At 38.1% G+C, this 26,174-nt stretch overlaps 1 protein-coding gene across 1 annotated transcript in view; it reads right to left on the bottom strand.

Annotated features, from left to right (window-relative positions):
• The window catches only part of DMD (dystrophin), a 2,004,585-nt gene that overhangs the window by 474,554 nt on the left and 1,503,857 nt on the right, over positions 1-26,174 (bottom strand). Inside the window, exon 52 of the mRNA XM_082716529.1 lies at positions 15,138-15,327. Coding sequence (XP_082572655.1) covers positions 15,138-15,327 — 190 coding nt within the window. The remainder of the gene's footprint in view (positions 1-15,137; positions 15,328-26,174) is intronic.

Here is a 26,174-nt window from a genome sequence, read left to right as displayed (position 1 = left end):
CCAAGTAAAGATGGTTCAGGTTGTATGTGAATGTGGGGAAACATTTCTTTTGTCCAGCATCGTCGTTTTCCATCAGATAAAACTTAGATTTCCAATGCTTCTAGATTCCCCAAAATCACACACGTTACTGGTTAGGATCGGAACTTAGATCCCTTGACCTATAAAATAAGACACACTGCATGCTCCAATAATGTATTATTTCCATAAAAAGTCCCTCAACAATCTGTTATGTCATGGTTTTTTTTTCTTTTCTCATTGTGACAAAACATACATAAAATTCAGTTTTAACAATGTTTAAATGTGTAATTCAGTGGCATTAAGTACATTTACATTGCTGTACAGTCATCACTACCATCTGTCTCCAGAATGTTTTCATCTTTTCCAACTGAAACTGTGTACCCATGAAACAATAAGCCTCAAATCCCCTCACCCCCTCCCCTGCTCTGTTCCTGGTAACCAATGTTCGACTCTCTGTCTCTATGAAGTTGACTATTCCAGGTACCTCATAAGTGGAATGAAATAATTGTAATCCTTGTGTGCCTGCTTATTTCACTTAGCAAATTGCCTTCAAGATTTACCCACATTAGTTCATGTTGTGATTTGCTAAATCCTTTGAACTGTTTGCTCCAGACAATGTTCTGGCCCTTTAAGAAATAAGGTCCTATCATTTGTCCAGCATTGGCAGAGGCTGCTAAATGAGAAAGAATTTAAGAAGGGCAGTCCTCAGTGAGTGAAATAGATAGAGCCTGGAGGCAGGCAAAGAGATGTGAAATGCATTTTCTGCCTAGTTGAAAGTCACTTGAAAACAAAAAGAAATGAGAAGCGAGAAAGACAGAGGCAGAAGCACTAAGAGAATGGCGGGAGAGATGGATTAAACAGAGAAACCAAGACTTCCCGAAGGCTACCTTGTGCCCAGATTAGCGAGCAGAACTATGCAGACAAGCTTATTAGGAGATATTCTGAAAATTAATTGGTCCACACTGGTGTCCATGAGACCTGATATGATTAATGTGCCTTGGGACAAAGAGTAGAGAAAACAAATAGGGAAGTAAAAATGTACACATCTACATTGCTATTTGAAAAAGACTTTACTGCACTTAAGATTTACTTCTATCTTATATAGTTACTGCCATAAGTATTTTACAAATTTTTTAAAAAAGATTTTATTTATTTATTTATTTGTCAGAGAGAGGGAGAGCGAGGAAGCGAGCACAGGCAGGCAGAGTGGCAGGCAGAGGCAGAGGGAGAAGCAGGCTCCCTGCTGAGCAAGGAGCCTGATGTGGGACTCAATCCCAGGATGCTGGGATCATGGCCTGAGCCGAAGGCAGCTGCTTAACCAACTGAGCCACCCAGGCGTCCCTATTTTACAACTTTTAAGTAAGAAGGGAAGTTATTTGATATATGTTCTGTTGTAGGGGAAAAAAAGCTTAATTTTTTAAAAACAGCAGTACACTAGTATATATCTAATTTTTTACCCTGGGGTAAGGCCAGATGATGCTTCTCAGAGAAGGTGGGTTGGCCCAGGCTTAAAATAGGAGTCAGCCAGGTAGAACAGGAAGAAAGGCTATTCTGGGCAAAGAGAACCTCTTCCTTTGACCTGGATAATGCCTACTTGCTATTGAATATTCAGTTCCATATCTTTTACAAGAAGCTTTTAGTGGCAACCTCTTAACATGCAAAACTTTCTAACGCTTTCCCATGGAAAAGTAGAGTTCATGTCCCATCTCCTTAAATGTGGGCTCTGTGCTGGCTTGTCCAAAAGAGCATGAAAGCCAGGGAGGGGGGCAGGGGGCACCTGGGTGGCTCAGTTGGTTAAGCGTCCGACTCTTGATTTCAGCTCAAGTCAAGATCTCAGGGTGGCAAAATGCCCCACATCAGGCTCTGTGCTAGGCATTGAGTCTGCTTAAAATTCTCTCTCTCCCTCTGCAAAGCCACTCTCTCTATGCAAAGCTATGCTAGGTTTTGGCCCAGGCCTTAATACCTACCAGCAGCTTCAGCTTCTTGTCCCTGGGATGGCTACTCTGGGAACCCAAAGATTATTCTGTGAAGAAAGCCCAAACTGCCCCTGGAGAGACCCACATGAAGAGGAACTGACAGTCAGCACCCATTTGCCAGGCATGTGAGTGAGCCCACTTGGAAGCAGATCCTCCAGCAGCCGGGCAGCCTGACCCAGCTGACATCACGAGAAGCAGAGACAAACTCTCTCCACTGACCTCTCTTCAACTCTAGAGTGACTCACAAAAAGTGCAAAACTGGATTAAGCTTTTGAATATGAGGCTGATTTGTTATGGAGTAAAGGGTCACCAAAATACCTCCCCTGGTCCTCGCAAAAGATGTACAGGAGGTTCCACTCCTCTGGGAGACCAATGGAATCTGAACTCACCTGAACTATATCCCTTAACTCCTTGGTTAGATCTCTCTGTTGTCCTGCCCCTTGTCCCTCTGGTATCAAGTCCTCTTTGGGGTCAAGCACAGCTCTTACCAACCTTTGGATTCTCAAACATCTTTGCTGATCTGTGGCAGATCTAACTCTAAATGGCTGACCTTAGAAGTCATGTTTGGGAATCCACTCCAAAAGTATGCTTCTCTTGTCTGTATACCTTGCATGAATTAAACATTTCTTTTAGGTCATGTGTAGTAAATGAATTTAGAGTTGTCTGACCCATTTAGTGGTTGCATCCAAATAATGACCATTGGTTTCTACTACCAAATAGAAAATGTTGACACCTTCCCACAGCCAGTAAAAATGCTATCTATACTCATTCCAGGTATTAAAACTGCAATGTACAACAGTTTTCCAACCATTTGCGAAACTACTGTAAAAACTAAAAATAGAATTTATGGAGTAAATCATTGGGAAGAATGCCTGGTCAAGCAGTTCATAAATATCCAGGTCTCATTCTATTTGGAGCTATGGCCTTGAATTGAATCCAATATTGAATTGTTGAATTGAGAGCAAAGGATAGAAGTGAAATGTGGTCAGCTCCAGAGAGGAGGGGATATGCTGCTTTCTACAGAGAAGTCCTTTTTCTCTAACTCCCAAAGAACAATATATTGTAAAATGATGTGGAGGTGAATAGAAATTAGAGAGGAGAAACTAAAATCTGGAGAGAATTTAAAGATAACATTTATAAAGACTCAGATCATTGCTAAGTCATCATCATCATCATCACCATAATAATAATATTGAAGAGTCAACTTGTTAATAAAACCCTCAAGGACAAACACAGATGCAGGAGCAAACAAAAGTAATTTGTGGCTTTCTCACTATCAGGAAATAGACATTCTTCCATCTCGACTAATATGATCTCCAGTGGGGAATGATTTATTTCTCTCGCATTCATGAAACTCTCTTTCATAACCAGGTGTAATGGCTTCTTTTACCTCTATGGGGAATGACTGATTTATGCATAGACCTTTGCTCAATAACCTTTCTTCAAAGATTGATGCCGTTAAAAATGAAAAAAGATGTGAACTTTTTGACATTTTATTTTAATGTAATTTAGAAAACCATGTAAACTGCAAATGGACCTCATGCAGAATGAAAATCACATGCTGATCACCGAAATTATTTTGAATACTATTCATCTTTAACTAATACCTGAAATGTTTTATTATCAGAATTATGAAAGGCACAAGGGACACCAAGAAAGTTCATTTCAAAAATCATTTGTAAATACAAGATTGAACATCCTCTTATTTGATCCCCCCAATTCACACTTCTAGAATTTTCTTTTTTTTTTTAAAGATTTTATTTATTTATTTGACAGAGAGAGATCAAGCAGAGAGAGAGAGGGGAGGAAGCAGGCTCCCTGCTGAGCAGAGAGCCCGATGCGGGGCACAATCACAGGACACTGAGATCATGACCTGATCCCAAGGCAGAGGCTTTAATCCGCTGAGCCACCCAGGTGCCCCGACTTTTAGAATTTTCTAACTGGAAGTGGGTGCACTGCTACCTACCACACAAAAGAGTATCTTTTTTTTTTTTTTTTTTGGCCTAGAAGTTCTCCTCTGAAAGACCACTAGCCCTCAAAAATAGATCCTTCAAGATTGGAGGAAGGGAGGAGGAGAAAGTGACATGATATTCTTTGACTTTTTTGAGCTCAAACTTTGCTGCACCCTTTCTGTTCTTGTTTGGAGAAGGCCTGAAATGACATAAAGCTCTGGCAGAGATCAAAGAAAGTGAAATGATAAATCCCAGACTTCTTGTTGTCTTCAGTGATACTGCTTCATAGGTTACGTTTAAAACAACTCTATTGGGGGGGGCACCTGGGTGGCTCAGTGGGTTAAAGTCTCTGCCTTCAGCTCAGGTCATGATCCCAGGGTCAGGTCATAATCCCAGTGTCCTGGGATCAAGCCCCGCATTGGGCTTTCTGTTCAGTGGGGAGCCTGCTTCCTCCTCTTTCTTTCTCTGCCTGCCTCTCTGCCTACTTGTCTGTCAAATAAATAAATAAAATCTTTGAAAAAAAAAAACAACTATATTGGGGCTGCCTGGGTGGCTCAGCTGTTTAAGTGTCTGCCTTCAGCTCAGGTCATGATCTCAGTCAGGGCCCTGGGATTGAGCCTTGCATTTGGCTTCCTGCTCAGCGGAGAGTCTTCCTCTCCTCTCTCTGCTCCTTCTTCCTGCTGCTCTTGTGCTCGCTCTGTCTCTCCCAAAAGAATAAATAAAAAGTCTTTGACAAAAATAAAAAAAAACTTTATTAATTTTATTAGCATAGCTATAAGCCATTGATGTGTCTTCCAATATTGTCAGACTGGAAAAAACAAACTGCTTTTACTAAAGTGTGCTTCAGAGAATCTTAATACCTGGTATCTGGTTGAAAGAGAAGGGCATGTAAGCGAATAAATATTTTTCCTTCAAGGAGGGCATTATGAAAGATAAACTACCTTTTTAAAATTTTCAGTGTAGTATGTTTATCTTCAAGAATCGGGGTGTTAAGAATTGTTTCTACTTGAAGAATTTAGTTTTTCAAACATGTCAATATAGACATTTAAGAACTAAAATCTATTGAAGACTATTAATCTGTTCTTGATTAGACAAGATAAGGCTTTTTGTTTTTTAAAAATCAGAGTTCCAACACTTATGTGCCAATATTTCAGACAGTTTCATTCATGCATTCACTCATTCTTATTAAGTAGTTTCTCACTCAAATCAAATGAAGAATTGTGTCCATAAAGAGTCTATAGTGAAATAAGCAATATAAGAATTTATTTATAAAATACATTTGTATATACAAAGCATCGCTCTATATAATGTTATTAGTATTAACAGGTGTGTACATATCTGTAGAACCTGATAATAGTAATTCTGTAATAATGCTAGTTATGTTTAACTGGTTTCTTATATGGCAAATACTGTTTAATGCACTTCACATATATTGATTTGCATCACTCTCATAACAACCTGATGAGGCAGACATTATCATTACCTCTGATTTATAGCTGTATAAACTGAGGGCAATTAAGAAATGTGTTCACAGTCAGTGAGTGTCAGAATCACGATTTAAACCCAGGTAGTCAGGCTTTAAAGCCCACACTATTAAGAACTATCCTTTCCAGCCTCTCAGATACAATATAGAAAGCCCTAAACTTCATTGAAAGTGAGTATGGACCCTGGGAAACAATCTGGGGATTTCAGAGGAGGGTGGGGAGAGGGGGTATCAGTGTGATGGGTATTGAGGAAGGCACATACTACAATGAACAATGGGTATTATACTTAACTAATGAATCATTGAACACTACATTAAAAAGTAAATATGTACTATACAGTGGCTAACTGAACATAATAAAAAATAAATAAAGTTGGACTAAAAAAATAAAGTGCAGAGAACTACCTGTGGAAATGGAAAGGGGGGGCAAGATGTCTTCCACCTGGGGGCCTAATAGAAGAAGGGAGGGTTTCAATATGGCTTTCTTTGACAAGTACGTAGTGTCAGGCTAGACTGAGATGAGGAAAAGGAATTCCAAGGAAAGAAACAAGGTCATCAAAAGAAGCAAAGGAGTCTAGCTAGCTGTGCATTTTAGTAGGAGTTGAGGGTACATGGAGAAGAAAATAAATAGGATTAGAAGTTAAGATTGGGATCCCATTCTGGAGGGCGAGGTGAAGGCATGTGCAGAATATTCTGAAGGGTTTGAGAAGTCATAAAAGGTGTTTGAACAGGAGAACTATGTATTCTTTCATTTGACAAATATTTACTGAGCCCATATCATGTGCTGGGCATTGTCTTGGGCAATGGGAATCTATAAGGGAATAAGGTAGATAAAATTCCTCCCTGTATGGGATTTCTAATCTATATATAATCCAAGACATGCCTTAGGAAGCTTCCTTTGGAATGGCGATCTGCAAGCTGGCCTGTACCCACGCAGATGGGAGAAAGGAATGGAGAGCCATGATCAATCCTAGGAGCATGAATTTGAGTAGTGGTTAAGAAACTGGAAAGAAAGCATTGGGTGCAAAGGATTTGGGGGTGCATAAAATTATCTAGAAAATGAACTAGAAAGTTGGGCAACAAGTGAAGAAATGTATGAAGGACTATTTGGTTTAAAATCTGACAGAAAAGATGGTGGCGTGATGAATGGCGGGACAGGAGGTGAAGACCTGATATCCAAGATATGGCCCATTTGGGTCACATTAAGTTTATGATGTCTGTGATACGTTTGAGTAAGAAATGCCCCACATACAGTAAGAAATATGGGACTGATACAGGAAAGAGATAAAAAAAATCTTCAAATCATTGAATTAAAGGAGAGTGAAGGATAGTTGCCTAGTCTAATACCTACAACATGAGAGACACTTAATAACTACTGACCATCGAATGAAGGGAATGAGATTAATGAATAAAGAAAAGACAGCCCATAACTGGTTCTCAGGTAAAGAAAGAAGAATGAGTAGAGAGGTAGGAGAAAATTAGTAGAATAGAAAACCCCAGCAAGTCAAAAGGCCAGACATTCCCCCGAAAACTGTGGAGGGCAATAATCACAAGTGATGCAGAGATTTCTAGGGCAGGAAAGACTTGGTGAAAGCCTTTGCATTTGGGAGTTACAGTGGTTTCATAGAGAAGTTTTTCAGTTGAGAGGTCAATGTTGAAACTAGACTGGAAAAGTTGAAGGGAAGTTGGATATTTAGGAAGTAGGAATGTTTCCATTAGTCCACAAATTCCTATTAGGTGAATCCTTTGAGACTTACTTGTTGTTATATTGTGTCTTTGCCTGGAAGGCCAAGTCAGTTTAGAGGAATGAGAAGAGGAGTAAGGTGAGTCGAAGGTCAGAAGGTCAAATTTACGTTCAAAGAATTCAATTCTCAGTATATAGTGGTGTGACCTTGTCAGAAGTTACCGAACCTCTCAAAGCTTTGATTTTTTTTTCAACTGTAAGAAGGGTAAGATGATAGTACATCATGCAAGCAATGTACCCAATACATTGCCTAGCACAGAATACTATTTCTTTTAAAAAAGTGAGTTATTACCATTATCTATCCTAATAAATGGATGAGTACATTGTGTTATTCATCTCAGAAAACTAAACATTTACTTCACAGGCTCTTATTTTTAACTATTTTCCCCCAATCTGGTATGATGAAACTCACATTTATTCATTTTCAAGGAAGGAGCAATAGCTACATTACTATAACATCTTTAATTTTACCCTCCTCAACTGAAAATAAAAATAATAAGAGTACTAACACCAAATGTTTTCTGGGAGAATATCAGAAAATCAAAGTAAAAGTGCTTCATCAGTTATAAAAATGAAAAATTTAGCAATCATTATTCTCATTAATTAATATAACTTTGATCCATTGATTTTAAAGAGTATATTATTGGTTTTATATATTCAGTTGGACTTTTGTCATATCATTAATAAGGATCTTTCACTTGAGGAAAGCTTTCTCAAAGTGCTTTTATATTTATTACCTTATAAAATCCTCACAAAAGCTCTGTGAGGAATAAAAGACAATGGCTATTAGGGGCTATCAAAATTGACTTTTCAGTATTCACAGTATCCTCTTTCCTATGTGGGCCTTCCTTTTAGTTTGTATATCTAAAATTATAGCATCCTAGAACTGAATTACAAAGTTATTCAATTTAGTGCTTTCCTTATATCAGTCTAGATAACAGGTAATTTTAATGGCAATATCCAGAACAATAGGTTCTAAAGTTTTCAGTATGTTCAATTAACATGTTAACATACATAAGAGACTGTGGTAACATAACCCCTATAACCAAGTGACTATACTCATATTGCATTAAACTGATTATGTTTCCAACATTGGGCAAAGATGAATTGTTATTTTCTATAGTTAGTCTTCCTTTCTATAGGAGATAAAACACCAGTCTTAAACATTTGTCTTCATTGACTCCTTCTAAACTTTGAATTATTTCACTGTTTCTTTTTGGATTATCTCTGTGATCTACAGGAATTTGAGGGTCTAAACCTAGAACATGAGAAAGTTCTGAATGTGACAAGTTCTGAAGATGACAAGCATGGGGCTCCTGAATCTATTTGTGAGTACTGCAATTCATAGTACTGTGGAAACATATGACTTTTTTATAGTAGCTACATGAGAATAAAAGGAAAACATAAAATCTGCCATGTTTGTATAAGAGAAGAAACAAACTGTCTTCATTGGGACGTTTTTCAAGATCTTGGATTCATTATTCAAATTACTTTTATTTTTTCCAAGGTAGGAATTTTACACTACGGCTTTGCTACTGCTTTGCCTTTTTTCAAGGTTAAACCATTAAAAACATCCCTTTAGCTGTGCCCCTTTGAATAACCTAGAAAATGGCATCACTTAATACTTATTCTGTGCTGGAGTAAGTGGTATTTTGGTGGCCTCTATGTGTACTTCTGAATGGACTGTGGAGAAAACCAAGTCATGATTCATGTGTAAAATCACGTATTTCTCTGACTGCCATGTTAATGTCCTTCAAGTTTGTATTTTTGACCTAGAATCTGTATCTACTCCGAATTTTAGATCCACATTCACAACTGATTAAAGGAGGTGAGAATTTCACCTTCATGATGCACAAACACCTCCAAACTGACCACATTCTTGACTTCCCTGTCCACAACTGGCTGCCCTCTTGATTTCTACAACTCCGTGAAGGCACTCAGTCATACCAAGTGGTAAGCAGTCAATGATTCCTCATCATACCTCAGGATGTTCCCTCACCTCTGCATCCCATAACATACATGATGTTGTTGACTTTCACCTCCAAATAACTCTTACATTGGTTTCATTTGTTCAACTTCAGCACCTTAATTATTATTTCTTACTGGAACAGTACAGAAAACTTTCTGACTATGGTTTCTAGACAGGTTTTATATCCTTCAATACATTCTCCTCTCAACAACCAAAGTGATCTTTCAAAAGTGTAAGTCTGGTTAATCTATTTCCTTGCTTAAAACTATACTGTGACTGTGACTTCTCAGAGACTACAGATAAAGTCCCAACTCTTAAAGGTAGGTGGCCAAATGGATAGAAAGACAGCTTATGCATATTGAGCCCTCTGAGTTCAACACTCTGCCCCTCAAGAGGGAATTTTACAGTATCCTATTATTTCCTCCTCACAAATCCTGTGAATGTTGTACTCACAGTAGAGAAAAATGATTTAGACTTAGAGGCTAGACAACAAGTAGGAGAATAAGTGGTCTTCCTGCCTACAAGGCCCATACACTATTTACTATATCCTGATGTTTTTCTACATAATTTAGCCCCAGCTGACATTTCTGATCTCACTTCTTATAACAACGATACTCCAGCCACACAGAAGTACCTTCAGATTTTCAAACTCCCACAATGCTCAGGACTTTGAACATGATATTGCCTTTGCCAAAATTTTCTTTTCTACTCTGTATACCTAGCTAAGCCCTAATCTGTTCTTCCAATGTTCTCTGAGCAGAGGTTCTCAACATTGTCTAGACATCAGAATCATGGGCAGGACATCAATCTCATGTGAATCTTTACAGGTTGGAACCAAGGGATTAGCATTTTTAAAAGCTCCTCCTCAGGCACTTGGGTGGCACATTTCATTAAGCATCTGACTCTTGATTTTGGCTCAGGTCATGTTCTCAGAGTCTTAGGATTGAGACCCAAGTTGGGCTCCACACTCAGTGGAGAGTCTGCTAGAGATTCTCTCTCTCTCTCCCTCTCCTATTGCCCCTCCCCTCTGAAAAGAATAAATAAATCTTTTTAAAAAAGCTCTTCCAATATATTAGGTAGATGGGAAACACTGTTCTAGGTGAGCTTCCTGGCCTCTTTGGAAGGCTCAAGCATAATCATCTGTTTTCACTAGACCCCGTCTAGCCCTCTAACACTGATCATACTACTATAATTTGCCTTAGCATATGTATTTTCACCTCTAGAATATAAGGATTCCAAAGGAAGATGTCATATTCTACTATAGAGGATTTTGAATATATCCAGTAGGCACACTCTCATTCTCTCTCTCTCCCCTCCTCACGTACAGAGCTGAAACCAAAGTTTCACAAAAAGCCCTGATCCTTCCTTAAGAGCGATGGAGTCTGTCATTTCCTATTCTATTCTGCTAATTTCATTCCTTGCTATTTAAAAATTGTGATGCTAAGTAAAATAAATCAGATAGAGAAAGACAAATACTATATGGTCTCTCTTTTACGTGGAATCTAAAAAACAAAACAGAACAAAATTAGCTCACAGATGCAGAGAACAGATTGGTGGTTGCAAGAGGCGGGGAAGGGGGTGGAGAAATGGATGAACTGGGTTTTTGGTTTAAAAAAATAAATAAAAGTAAAAAAAAATAAAAATTGTGGATTGATGCTCATTAAATTGATTACACAACCTAATACTTTGTCCAAACTGTGTTTAAAAAACATCTCTGTAATCATGTTTGTGCAAGTCCTAACAGCACACTAAGCAGTGAACAGGTGTTTACAACAGATTTCATGGTATAGTCAAAGTTCTTAAGGAAATTATATATGTGTGTGTATATATATATATGTGTGTGTGTGTGTGTGTGTATACATATATATGTATACATATATATATTTCATATATATATATATATATATGAAAGTTTTGCATATCCTAAATAGTAGGCAGCGTCACCAGGCAAAAGAAAAATATCATGATTAACTTTCATATTTTTGAAAAACCAAAGTAGAAAGATTAAAAAAATGTATAAAATTCAGTTCAAATTATAGCAACAGAAAGGAATACACAAAGGGTTTCCTTTTCTTAGAATTAGGGATCCTCAGATTACCTCTCTATTCTTAGATGTCCCAAGAAAGATGACAATCCAATTTATTCAGAATACTAATCGTGTTACTAAGATTGTATTCTTCCTTCTTCCTTTGGAATTAACCAGCAAGCCAAGATTTTTTTGTGAGAAACACTAAAGAAGCTACTTCCTCAATTTCTTTTTTTAAATGTTATTTGTTTTATTTTTTATTTCTTATTTCTTTCTTCCTCAAGGACAACAAATATATATACATTGTATATCCTTTGTCCCACATCTATACTTCTCCAATTTCAATAATGTACTAAAAATCTAAGCTTTCTTAATCAATTTACAGGTGCATGCTGATGTACAATTCAAAGTTTATCAAATTAGTCTCTCTGGAAATTTTTTTTTAATAGAAGAAGAATTTTTATGATGGGGGTGGGGAAGGAGATACGGGTGAAATGCATGAGCTTAGAGAAGAAACTGAATTTAGAGCTCTGGCCTGAGACAAGATCCAGATCACAGAGGAAGGAATCTCAAATATTAATTGTTCATAGTTTCTCTTGCTGAGAAAAATATCTTAATTACACCTTTAAAAAATTATTTATTTATTTGGCAGACAGAGATCACAATTAGGCAGAGAGGCGGCAGAGAGAGAGGAAGGGAAGCAGGCTCCCCACTGAACAGAGAGCCCGATACAGGGCTCGATCCCAGGATGCCAAAATCATGACCTGAGCTGAAGGCAGAGGCTTTAACCTACTGAGCCACTCAGGTGCCCCTTAATTACACCTTTATGACCATCTCTCTCCACCATGTACCCACAACCACACACCTTCTTTATAAGCTGGTTTTATAATGATCTCATAGGGGTGCTTAGCCAACCAGTTAAGATTGGCAGAATTCTTATGGAATATTAGCAAAGATACAGAGTCTTCTCATTTTTTGTTAGTTACCCACAGTTTTATGTTAGAACTTGGAATGCGCGGATATCTTAATTCTCTGGGGCCCCAAGGAGAAATGTTTTGGACACAGGAAGTATCTCATTCAACTATGAATATAGTTCTTCATTTTAAAGATAAATTTGCAATGTAAAAATTCTCAGACTGTTGCCTCGCAGGGCTCTATATGATATTCTATAAAAAAATATTGGCTTTAAAATTCCAGTTAGACTTTCAGAAATAACACTATTTATAAGAAAAAAATCTCCTCACCCTGAAGTGTAAGGACAACTGTAATGTCCTTGCTTTTTGTAAGAAAACTAAATAAGCATTTTTCTAATATGAGGAAGGAATCTTAATGGCTTTTAGAGTGAAATTACACAGATTAATTCCATTCAGGAAGCATATGCTTCATAAAACATGTATTCTTATAGAACCCATGAATTGTGATTATTGCTGAGAGAATTAAATATCCTATGAAGTGGATTGTAAATAACAGTGATACTCATTCTAACAAGATCTGGGGGGTCTCCATATATAGAAGAATTGATTGACAGTCATAAAGCAAAAACATATTTTCGAGGGTTTTCACACAACGCCCCCCCCACCCCGTATCCATTCAGCAGCATTTGTACGAAGCAAAACATCAATGCTTTTGGGAAGACAGATGTATTGGAATCTGCTGGGAGAGCTGATGCTCTGGCTAGGCATTTGGAGTTTCCTTTTTTAATATGTAAGAATTATTTTCACTCTACAGCATGAATCAAACAATGAACATAATGCTACCAGCTTCTTCGAACAAAGTGCAAAGGCCTATTATTACACTTTTTTCCTTCACACATATTATAGAAAGTTCCTTTTGTTCAAAATTAAAAAAAAATCTTCAGAAAGGAAAAAAAAAAAAAGCAGAGAGTTCCATTTAGCTGAAATACTGAAATTGCATGCAATCTCTGAAGATATGTGGTTATATTTACTTTCAAGCTTGGCATTTCCATTCGTTGCTTTAAAACTCCAGTACCTTAATTCGAATCTATCACTTGAAATGTGCCATTAACAACAATAATCAATAGTTTCAGTAGTTTCGAATATTTTCCATGACATCCCCAAATCTTTCATCAAAAGACCGTATCCAGTCATCTAACTGAAAATCAGAGCTGGCTATAAATGTCATTTCTATTCAGGCAACTGGAATTTATAGAAAGCCCAGTATTAACATGGAGGGAATGAGAAAATTATCTCTGTTTTAAAATAGTGTTGAGATCTCAGCTAGTCCTATTGTAATTAAGGGGGGGGATGATATGTCTAAGGTTTTCAGGAACTCTAGGGGAGCTTTATATGGCTTTTAATAATAAATATTTCTTATGAGTACTATAGCACAAACTAAGAAAGTGTCCTCTGGGGGGGAAAAAAAAAAGAAAGAAAGAAAGTATCCTCTGCATAACTTTCAACTGTTTTTGTTTAAAGATCCAAACACAAAATGCAGTTTATTCTCCATTCTTCCATAGGAAATATAGTTTTAAAACATGGCAATCTTTTTCTTTAATCATTCAGAATCTTGCATTTTCTCAGAATTTTCACTGTATAGTAATGCAGATAACATACAGGAGATACACGGATGTATCTTGGCCTTCAATCAGACTTGTTCACTAATTAAAGGGATGCTTAATTAAATCCTTATTCTAAAATTATCTCTTGGATTATTCTTCCTTTTCAAATTAGTCTGCTAAAACACTGACTTAAGGTTTTATTATTTATCTACCACAGCTGCTGAGAGTATGTAAGCCCACATATTTATTAAAATTCTAGGTGGTTTCATAGGTACTTAAAGGGAGAAATACAATTTTATTTATGAAATATTGTAAGTTAAATAAGTTACAGCAGAACATTTTTTACCCATTCATCTAAGAGTGACCAAAAAGTCTAACTCTGCATAGCTTTTACACTCTTGGGCCATGGGACATATCTACAAAGATAAAAGCAGGTATTGCTCTAAATGAGCTACTTCCAATAAGGAAACGAACTCAACTCACATTGTGGAATAAAGTATCCTCTGAAAACAGAAAAAAAGGGAGGAAAAGGGAAACAAGGAAAGGAAGAGGAGAAGAAATATTGTTTCTTATGATCGGATCGTGGAAGTATTTTTCAACCTAGTATACACCATCACCTTTTCTCATTATAATTTAAGTATATCGAAAAAAGAAGTCCAAAAGCTTGATCATATTATTTTGATACTCTAAAGTTGATTTGAGATATTAGTAACGTTCCGGTATCCATTCAGAAAACTCAAGTATACCTAACAAAACTCCATAATAGTTCATAAAATTATATCAGGCGCTGAGAATAAAGTTAAGGGCCTCCTTGAACCAAGACATCATTTAAACGAAACTGCCCTAAACTTCTTTTTTCACTGTTTATGCATATGAAACTTTATAGGAATAATTTTTGTTTCCAGGAAAAACAATTGTCTGAATATTGTATGATCGTTAACTATGACAAATTTAGTCATCTCATTTTTCTTTTTACAGAAAGTGTTGGGAAGAAAGCTACAAAATGCCAGATTAACATTTCAAAATGTATTTGAAAGTAATGAAGGGAAACTGATTCAGTTAGCAACGCTAAATAAAACAGACAATTCATACAGATGCTTTCCCTGTAAAATTTTAAATAAACACTCCAAAATGGCAACTTCTTCCATTTAATAAACCACTCCCTAATTTATTTCTTGGAGCAAAATTTCTCCTTGGCCAAAGCTCTGGTTTTATGGGCAAGGTTTCCCTGGTCAAAAATATGTATCATTTCAAAGACTGGGACATTAAATGAAATACTAAATGCTTTTTCCTTCTGCTTCTGAGTCTTCCCCTCTTGCCCACATGCTGCACCTTATCAGGCCATAGAGAAGAAGCACTTTACTTTGTCCCCAGTATATCAGTTATGAGGATAGACACGTGAATTGTTCATCAGGATTCACAAGAGAGCAAAGTAGAAAAGCTTCACTTACTTGCCATTGTTTCATCAGCTCTCTTACTCCCTTGGAATCTTCTAGGAGCCTTTCCTTATGGGTGGCATCCTGCAGGACGTTGGCAGTTGTTTCAGCTTCTGTAAGCCAGGCAAGGAACTTCTCCAGGTCCAGGGGGAACTGTTGCAGTAATCTGTGGGTTTCTTCCAGAGAAGCCTCTCGTTCACTCACTCTGCAAAGGAACAAATATCCAGATGCAGATCTCCTCAGGTATCACAATGGTGCACCCAGCCCCCCCCCCGCCCCCCAAAAGAGGAAAGATCAAGGGACAAAACTATAATACCAGCAAAGGGGTGGGTTGTAGCTAAAAGTTGTCTTAAAAGCAACAACAACTAGAATAGTGTGTGTGTGTGTGTGTGTATGTGTGTGTGTGTGTAAACTTTGTACAGTTTATATATGAACTTCCAAAAGCAATCCTTTTAAAAAAACTTGGTAGTTTTTTACTGGCCCATTGTGAAAACTTATTTTCATATGCAGCAAAAGCACAAGCTCATCTTTATAGGTAAAGTTCCAAAATCCCTACACCATGTTCATCTTTGGTGTTACCTGAGGCAGAAAGTCAGGGTTAGGTAGGCAAGGAAAAAGGTCAAGAAAATGCAAAGCTAGACCAGAAAGTTAAACACTGGAGGAAACAAGAGAAGGGGACGATAGAGGAGAACAGGTCTAACAAGGAGAAAAATGACCTATTTCACAGAAACCATTGCGCAAGATACCATTTTGTGTGACGCTATGGTGTTCTAATGGTTCTAACTATGGTGTTTGCTTTACATTTCATTATCTGATGGTCACACAACTGAGAATATTCTCCCAAAGAAAAGACTTCAGTGTGATGGAAAAAGTAAAGCCAAAAAAACAGACACATCGGAGTTCAAATCCCAATATCCTCTACCAGCTGTGTGGTATGGTAAGTTACTTAACCCCTCTGAGTCTGAAGTTTCTCATCTGTGATGCCTATCACTGGGATGAGAATGAAAAGACGATGATGTGTGTCAAGATGACTGCCTCCCATGTACAGTTAGTTATACATTAGGGTTACTCAAACATACTCGTTCGCTTGGCCCACATGCCATTCTCCTTTCTCTCTCTCTTTTTTAAGGTTTTATTTATTTGAGAGAGAGAGAGAGAGAGAAAAAAAAAGTATGAGTGTGGGGGAGAGGCAGGGGAAAAAGGAGATTCCCTCCACTTCCCGAGCACGAAGCCCAGTTCGGGGCTTGTACCCAGGACACTGAGACCATGACGGGAGTCAACCGGGTGCTCCCAACCTTCCTCTAATCTTTTAGAAGGGGTGAACCAAATTTCCTAATGACACACAAATCTAAAAAAAATTATTCATAATTTTTCTGGACATATATATATATATACAGACATATATATAAAACATATATATATATATAATTCATATATTGTCGATACACACACATATGCCTTCGGCAAAATCTACATAATAACAGCTTGGAGGGAAAATTGCCTTTGGCAGTAACAGCCCCATCTAAAAAGATTCAGGTAAATTTTGTCTGCAATGAGGAAATTAGTACTCTATTTAAATGCCATATTTGCCTTCTATTACCACACAAACACTTTCTGGGATTAAACATAAGCTAAAAATGGATTTTAAAAAATTGAACACTTGAATATGATACACACTGCTTGTTAGGATGTGATTGTCAATAATTATGCAAAACTGCAATTTATTTCAGCAGCAACTTTATCATGGGATGTGCAAACCAGGCAATAAACAGCTCCTGCCGAGCCAGCGGCAGCGAAGCCCCCGGAAGAGCTGTTTATTCATCACGGGTGAGGTTTTTGCTGAGCCTACAGTCTTCCACAGTGTAGTTTCGGTGCTCATACTGGATAAAAATCTTCTGTCTGCATTAACTGGTGGAGGGGAGAATAGGTTTATGAGGATGCAGCTACTGGAAAATAGGAAGCTCTGCACGAAGCTATTTATCAGCCCCTAAATAAACTTTCCTGCTGCATAGCTGAAAGGTACCTTGGTGCTGGGGTTGGGCAAATCAGTTCAACCTTGCACAGTTCAGGGGCTGACCTGGACTGCTCACTCCCTGCTTATCTGGTTTGCAAACTATCAGTGGAGGGACAAAGATCAAAATCGTTATTTTTAAAATCTTTTTATTCAGTATGATTTCAAAGCTCAAAGGCATCGCCACAGCACTGAGAATCTTAGTGTTCGAAGCTGGCAGGCAACACTCAGGTGGAAAGCATGCTTAACTTGCTGTCACCTGGCCCGTTCTGACCTACAAACGCGTCAATTTCATCCTGTTCAGGCTAGTATTTCTAGGTTGGCTTGCACAACAGAAATCACTAAGACTTACGCCACCTCAAGCCTCAAATTTGGGATAGAAATAAGCTGTCACATTCCAGAAGACAAGTACAGGGTCGGACAACGACATATTTTCTCCCATGCTCCAACTTTCTGGGGAATAAAAGGACGAAAAGAAAACTCTCAGGGAAGAGGGAAGCTCAGAGGGTTAGATAGTGTGCATTTTATTAGCAGGGTCATCCTCATCGTTAGCTGCACAGGACGCTACCCTAGTCTTGAACTAAAAATGCCGCTTACCCTCTGCTTCCAGAGGGAGTATCTAGTAAATAACTTTCCAAGAGTTCTATGTAAAATACGATGCACATAAATTAGATGAAAGGGTTCTATCAAGACAACGAGGTTTCTAGCCAAATCCTACCAGTGAGTTTGCTGCTTTGTAAATTAGGCCCTTAGGGAAGAACAGCAACTCTTGCAGGACAGTAAGGCACCATTTTCCTCAATGATACCCTCATGTTTGGAAATATTGACAACATCAGGCTGAATCTTTGCTAATTTAGAAAATACGTTAACAAAATTCAATGGCCGCAAGAGCGGAAAATCTCTTCAAGTGAGTTCTTTTACAGGCCTCTTTGATGAGAGGTGAAATTGTTGTCTCCTGCTCATGTGGGAGTTTTAAGGCTATATCCTTTCTCCTGAGATCAATCTATGTACACTGAATTCCTAAATTTTAATTGCGCCAAGTCTAGACCAGAAATGAGTCAAGGGTTCTTTTATGTCATACTCGCGTATTCCAAATAGCTCTGGCTGTATCTTATATTTTCTAATTTTCCGTAACCATATGGCTTTAAGTGTCTTACATGATAAATAAAAAAATGTAGAAATAATGAGAATTGTAAAGAAATTTTAAAGAATTGTTTTAGAAAAAAGTGAAGATCTTGAACATGAATTATTCTGTAAATTCCTGTCTAGGTTATCCAATTATAGACCCTGGTGAAAATTTGGCTAAACTTTAAAAGTACCAATGCCCAGATATCGGGAATAGTAATAATACTTTATGAATATAATTTATGATAGAGGTTAAGTTCTTTTTTATGTAACAAATTTTAATTATCAGGTATTCTAATCTACGACAATAGCTAAGAATCTGGTGGAGTATGGACTGCTCTGGTGACTTTAAAAATATATGTTTATAAAAAAAATAAAAAATTAAAATACAAAAAAAAAAGTTTTCTTTCTGTTCATAAGGGCACCGTATACCATTCTTAAGTGCCTGAATATGAGCTGTATGGCACAGTGTTTCTCAAAGTATGATCCACAGACCAGCAGCATTAGCATTATCTGAGAGCTTATTAGAAATGCAAATTCTCAAGCCCTTCCCTAGACCTACCGAATCAAAAGGTCTGTGCATGGAGTCCAGTGAGCTGCGTTTTCATAAGCCTTCTAGGTGATTTCGATATATGCTAAAGCTTTGAGAATCACGGCCCTGGAGACCCATCCATTTTGCCCTAGCTTCTGAGAAAGCTGCTGGAGGCAGGACACATATAGTAACTGGTTAATGTATGTGTTATAAAAACCTAGCCCTCTTGCCCCAACTCAGGACACTTTGGGAGGATGGGGGGAAGGGATGGAGAGTTGATTGATGCTGTGGTTGCAACTACATTGAAGCCCAGCTTCTCCTTCTTCCCTTTTCCGCTTCCTTCCCTTGCCTTCCCTCACAGGTGTTAATCCCGACAGCACTTGCCAATAAAATTGCTGAGAGTTAATTGCTCTCTCAGAATCTGCATTATGGGGGCAGGGCACCTGGGTGGCTCAGTGGGTTAAAGCCTCTGCCTTCAGCTCAGGTCATGATCCCAGGGTCCTGGGATGGAGCCCTGCATCGGGCTCTCTGCTCGGCGGGGAGCCTGCTTCCTCCTCTCTCTCTCTGCCTGCCTCTCTGCCTACTTGTGATCTCTGTCTGTCAAATTAAAAAAAAAAAAAAAGAATCTGCATTCTGGGGAAACTGACATGTTGAGGTATCATACTAAATAAGGATTTCAAAAATATATATGCTTAAGAAGTGTATGTGAGAAATATACAGCTGTTTGGATGGACTGTGTTCTCAAAAGGGGAGAGGATGGAATATTCTCACACTCAAGAAATGAGCCTGAAGAGCTACTGCACTAGAGGGGATGGTTAAGCCTTTGGCTCAGGTCATGATCCCAGGGTCCTGGGATCAAATCCTGCACTGTCCTGTTCCCTTCTCAATGGCCAGCCTGCTTCTCTCTCTCCCTCTGCTGCTCCCCCTGCTTGTACTCTCTTGCTCATGCTCTTGTTCTCTCTCTAATAAATAAATAAAATCTGTAAAAAAAAAAAAAAAGTAAGAGGTGGAGTATTACTCAGCCATAATAAAGGATGAATACCCACCATTTGCATCGACATGGATGGAACTGGAGGGGATTATGCTAAGTGAAATAAGTCAAGCAGAGAATGACAAATATCATATGGTTTCACTTATATGTGGAACGTAAGGAATAGCATGGAGGACATTAGGAAAAGGAAGGGGAAAATGAAGTGGAGGGGGAATCGAAGTGGGAAATGAACCATGAGAGACTATGGACTCCAGGAAACAAATGGAGGGTTTCAGAGGGGCAGAGGGATGGGGTGGCCAAGTGATGGGTATCGAGGAGGGCACATATTGCATGGAGCACTAGGTGTTATACACAAATAATGAATCATAGAACAATTACATCAAAAATCAGAAGAAAAAGAAAAAAAGAAGAAAGAAAGAAAATAAGAGGATCTATAGGTAGGGCAGAGTTGCATTATCAGCAGTTAGAAGCAAGAATCTACTGAAGGGGCAAAATGCTGTAGCTGTAAAACTTAGGAGAACCCTGTACTTGCCCAAGAAGTTACTCATCCAGACCCAATTCTGCACAAAGGGGAAGAATCACAGAAGGCAGGAGTTCAGCATCTTTGTTTTCTTTTTAAGATCTGATTATAATAGGCAATAAGACAGGTAACACTCTTGTCACTAAACACCCACACACTTATCAGGGTATCTCTAAATGAATCTCTAGACTCCAGATTTTCTATTAAGCTGAATATCAGCAATTTTATATGGGTCAAGCTAATACATAAAAAGCACATGGGGGTTTTCCCTCTGTTTCTATTTTTTGAAACAGTTTCAGGAGAATAGGTATTATTTCTTCTTTGAATGTTTGGTAGAATTCTCCAGGGAATCTGTCAGGTCCTGGGCTCTTGTTTTTTGGGAGGTTTTTGATCACTGCTGTGGTCTTGTTACTAGATATTGATCTATTCTGGTTGTCCGTTTCTTCCTGATTCAGTCTTGGAAGTTTATAGGTTTCCAGGAATGTATTATTAATTCTTTCTTAATAATTCTTTCAAAGAATCAGCTTCTAGTTTTGTTGATGTGTTCTACTGTATCTCTAGTTTCTAATTCATTGATCTCTGCTCTGATCTAAATTATTTACCTTCTTGTGCATGGGGTTGGCTCAGTTTGTTGTTGATTTTCCAGTTCTTTAAGGTGTAAAGACAATTGGTATATTCAGGATTTTTCAATTTTTTTGAGGGAGGCTTGGATGACTATGTATTTCCCCTTAGGACTGCCTTTGCCATATCCCATAGGTTTTGGAGTGATGTGTCTTCATTCTCATTAATTTCCATGAATTGTTTATGTTCTTCTTTGACTTCCTGGTTGATCCAAACATTTTTTTTTTCATTTGAATATTTTAAAATTCTTTTCAGTGTACCAGAATTCATTCTTTATACACCACACCTAGTCCTCCATGCAAAACGTGCCCTCCATAATACCTACGACCAGGCTCACCCAACTTCCCACCCCCTGCCCCTTCAAAACCCTCAGACTGTTTTTCAGAGTCCATAGTATTTCATGGTTCATCTCCCCCTCCAAATTCCCTCAAATCCCTTCTCCTCTCGATCTCCCCATGTCCTCTGTATTATTTCTTATGCTCCACAAATAAGTGAAACCATATGATAATTGACTCTCTCTGCTTGATTTACTTCACTCAGCATAATCTCTTCCAGTCCTGGCCATGTTGATATAAAAGTTGGGTATTCATCCTTTCTGATGGAGGCATAATACTCTATCGTGTACATGGACCACATCTTGCTTATCCATTTGTCCATTGAAGGGCATCTTGGTTCTTTCCACAGTTTGGCAACCATGGCCATTGCTGCTATGAAAATTGGGGTACAGATGGCCCTTCTTTTCACTACATCTGAATCTTTGGGGCAAATACCCAGTAGTGCAACTGCAGGGTCATAGGGAAGCTCTATTTTTAATTTCTTAAGGAATCTCCACATTGTTTTCCAAAGTGGCTGCACCAACTTGCATTCCCACCAACAGTGTAAACAGGCTCCCCATAAGCAGGCTCCACGTTTTTTACTGTCTTGTTAATTTTGGCCATTCTAACTGGTATAAGATGGTATCTCAATGTGGTTTTGATTTGAATCTCCCTGATGGCTAGTGTTGATGAACATTTTTTTATGTGTCTGGTAGCCATTTGTATGTCTTCATTGGAGAAGTATCTGTTCATGTCTTCTGCCCATTTTTTGACATTGTTATCTGTTTTGTGTGTGTTCAGTTTGAGAAGTTCTTTATAGGTCCTGGATATCAGCCTTTTGTCTGCACTGTCATTTGCAAATATTCTCCCATTCCGTGCGATGCCTCTTTGATTTGTTGACTGTTTGCTTTGCTGTGCAGAAGCTTTTGATCTTGATGAAGTCCCAAAATTCATTTTTGCTTTGGTTTCCTTTGCCTTTGGAGATGTATCTTGAAAGAAGTTGCTGTGGCTGATATTGAAGAGGTTACTGCCTGTGTTCTCCTCTACGATTCTGATGGATTCCTACCTTACATTGAGGTCTTTTATCCATTTCGAGTTTATCTTTGTGTATGGTGTAAGAGAATTGATCCAAACATTCTTGAGCAGGATGGTCTTTAGCTTCCAAGTGTTTGAATTCCTTCCAAACATCTTGTGGTTGAGTTCTAGTTTCAAAACATTGTGGTCTGAAAATATGCAGGGAATAATCTAAATATTTTGGTATTGGTCGAGCCCTGATTTGTGACCCAGTATGTGGTCTATTTTGGAGAAAGTTCCATATGCACTCGACAAGATATTTTATATGGAAAACCCAAAAGACTCCACACTCAAACTACTAAAACCCATAAAGCAATTCAGTAATGTATCAGGATACAAAATCAATGCAAAGAAATCAGTTGCTTTCTTATATATTAGTAATGAAAATATAGAAAGGGAAATTAGAGAGTTGATTCCATTTACTATAGTACCAAGAACCATAAGATAGATTGGAATAAACCTAACCAAAGAAGTAAAGGATCTATCCCCAAGGAACTACAGAAAACTCATGAAAGAAATTGAGGAAGACACAAAAAGATGGAAAAGCATTCCATGCTCATGGGATGGAGGAATAAACATTGTTAAAATGTTGACTGCCCAGAGCAATCTTTGAATGCCATCCCAATAAAAATTCCACTAGCATTCTTCAAAGTGCTGGTACAAACAATCCTAAAATTTGTATAGAACCATAAATGACCCTGAATTACTAAGGAAATGTTGAGAAGGAAAAGCAAAGATGGGGGCATCATGTTACCTGATTTCAAGCTTTACTACAAAGCTGTGATCACCAGGACAGCAAGGTACTGGCACAAAAACAGACACACAGACCAGTGGGACAGAGAGTCGAGATATGGACCCACAACTCTATGGTCAAATAATCTTCGACAAAGGAGGAAAAAATATTCAGTGGAAAAAAAGACAGTCTCTTCAATAAATGGTGCTGGGAAAATTGGACAGCTATATGCAGAAGAATGAAACTTGACCATTCTCTTAACATCGTACACAAAGATAAACTCGAAATGGATGAAAGACCTTAATGTGGGGCAGGAATCTATCAAAATACTAGAGGAGAACATAGGCAGTAACCTCTTTGACATTAGCCACAGCAACTTCTTTCAAGACACATCTCCAAAGGCAAAGGACACAAAAGCGAAAAGGAACTTTGGGGACTTCATCAAGATAAAAAGCTGCTGCACAGCAAAAGAAATAGTCAACAAAACAAAGAGGAAACCCACGGAATGGGAGAAGTTATTCCCAAATGACACTACAGACAAAGGGCTGATACCCAAGATCTATAAAGAACTCCTCAAACTCAACACTCAAAAAACAGATAATCATGTCAAAAAATGGGCTGAAGACATGAAGAGACACTTCCCCAAAGAAGACATACAAAGGGCTAACAGACACATGAAAAAAATGTTCATCATCACTAGCCATCAGGGAAATTAAAATCAAAACCACATTTAGATACTACCTTATACCAGTTAGAATGGCCCAAATCAACAGAGCAGGAAACAACAAGTTCTGGAGATGGTATGGAGAAAGGGGAGCCTGCATACACTGTTGGTGGGAATGCAAGTTGGTGCAGCCACTTTGGAATACAACGTGGAGATTCCTCAAAAAATTAAAAATAGAACTACCTTATGATCCTGCAATTGCCCTTCTGGGTATTTATCCCAAGGATATGGATGTAGTGAAAGGAAGGGCCATATATACCCCAATGTTCATAGCAAAAATGTCCACAATGGCCAAACTGTGGAAAGAACTGAGATGCCCTTCGAGAGATGAACGGATAAAAAAAGATGTGGTCCATATATACAATTGAATATTACACAGCCATCAGAAAGGATAAATACCCAACTTTTCTATCAACATGGACGAGACTAGAGGAGATTATGCTGAATGAAATAAGTCAAGCAGAGAGTCAATTATCATATGGTTTCACTTACTTGTGGAACGTAAGGAATAACATGGAGGACATTAGGAGAAGGAAAGGAAAAGTGAATTGGGAGAAATCAGAGGGGGAGATGAACCATGAGAGACTGTGGATTCTGCAAAACAAACAGGGTTATGGAGGGAAGGGAGGTGGGGGATGGGTGAGCATGGTGGGTATTAAGGAGGGCACATCTTACATGGAGAACTAGATGTGGTGCATAAACAATGAATCTTGGGACAGGGAAAAAGTAAAATATAATTAAGATGTTGAAAAAAAAAAGCACATGGGGGAAGGAAAACTTACTAATTTCCCAAGTAAGGCTGTAGAGCTGAATGAATGTACAGACAATATTCCATTATTAGATATATGAATGGACAATACTTTATCAGAGCACTATACTGCAGGATTTTATGTATTTTATACACATACATACATACATACATACATATTCAAACAGAAATAAGCACATTGAATATTTTTAGGGGAAAAAAGACTCAGTCTGACAGAGGAGGCTATTTTGCCCAGGTGTTTCTTTAAGTGTGACAAATTGAGGAAATTCCCAGCACTCAGTCTTCTGCTAAAAAAATACCTCCATCTGTGCCCTGTGATTGTCATGGAGTAACCAAACAAAATACCACGAATCTTTCCTTCCTGGTTTATTTGCATTTAACCGCTATCATTTCCTATGATATTTTTAGGGAATGATTACAGGATGACATTTTTTTTCCCTTTTCTGTTTGTCTGAGTGAAGGAGCACCTTAGCAGCAGCACTTGAACTTGGGACCAAAGGTTTCTAGCAACATCCAGCACTAGTTCCAGGACCAAACATAACCTGAAGTTCACTTTGTTGATAACTGTAACAGAAACTACAGATTTGCTAGTAATACATTATATTCTGATATTTAAAAATCACTTTATAGGGGCACCTGTGTGGCTCAGTGTTTGTGCATCTGCCTTTGGCTCAGGTCATAGTCCCAGGGTCCTGGGATTGAACCCAGCATCAGGCTCCCTGCCCTCTCTCACTCCCCCTGCTTGTATTCCCTCTCTCCTTGTGTCTCTGTCAAATAAATAAATAAAATCTTTAAGAAATCACTTTATATTGTGTTTTCAAGGGACAGCTAGAATTGTATTACCTATGGATACACAGCAGTTCATAAAAAGGATTCCTTTTAGTCTCTAGCAATTGTATTAGTGGTTTGTACCAATGAGAACTGTGAATCTAAGGAAAGTCTTTCAATAATGCTTGGACTCATCCCCCATCAGTACCTTACTAGCCATGACTCTAACGTGGCTGAGGGCAACATCTACTTAGAAATATAGCCACAGAAGCATTCTGGCCATGAGAGGATATTTCTTTTTTTCTCCTCTGCTAGTGAGGTATACAGTGAGAAATATACTCTGTCCGTTCAATTATTGACCTAGAATAAGAGATCAAGGCTCTGAGATATAGCACAGAAAATACATTTCTTAAAGCTAAAATCGATATGGCTCTTCACACTTTTTAAAATATATTCAGACTTATTCTCTCATTACTTTATAAGGTATTCCCATTTTTTTCTACCTATAGTCTGCTTCTATTTTTCTTTATATGCTTCTGGTTGGATACTTCATTCCTTTTGAGGGCTTTAAGCTATACACAGATTGTCTTTAAATCAGCACCTCATTCTTGTTTGTACATGTCTACCAACATCTCATTAAGTCATCTGTACATCTCATACATATTAGGTGCCAGGATCTATGCTCAGTGATGGTGACACCAAAGTCAACAAGGTATGGTCATGGACTTTGGCATTTAATATATTCAATTCTGGTGGAGGAGACAGAGAGGTAAATATTTAACTATACTTACAGTGTAATTAAGCCTATGATTCATGTGGATTCCCTATCAGTAGCTCCAATGAATTCATGAACTTTGATCTCAATTTGTT

The sequence above is a fragment of the Mustela nivalis genome, assembly GCF_964662115.1.
Source record: "Mustela nivalis genome assembly, chromosome: X".
Classification (NCBI taxonomy): Eukaryota; Metazoa; Chordata; class Mammalia; order Carnivora; family Mustelidae; genus Mustela; species Mustela nivalis.
This window is presented reverse-complemented; position numbering and strand designations above follow the sequence as displayed.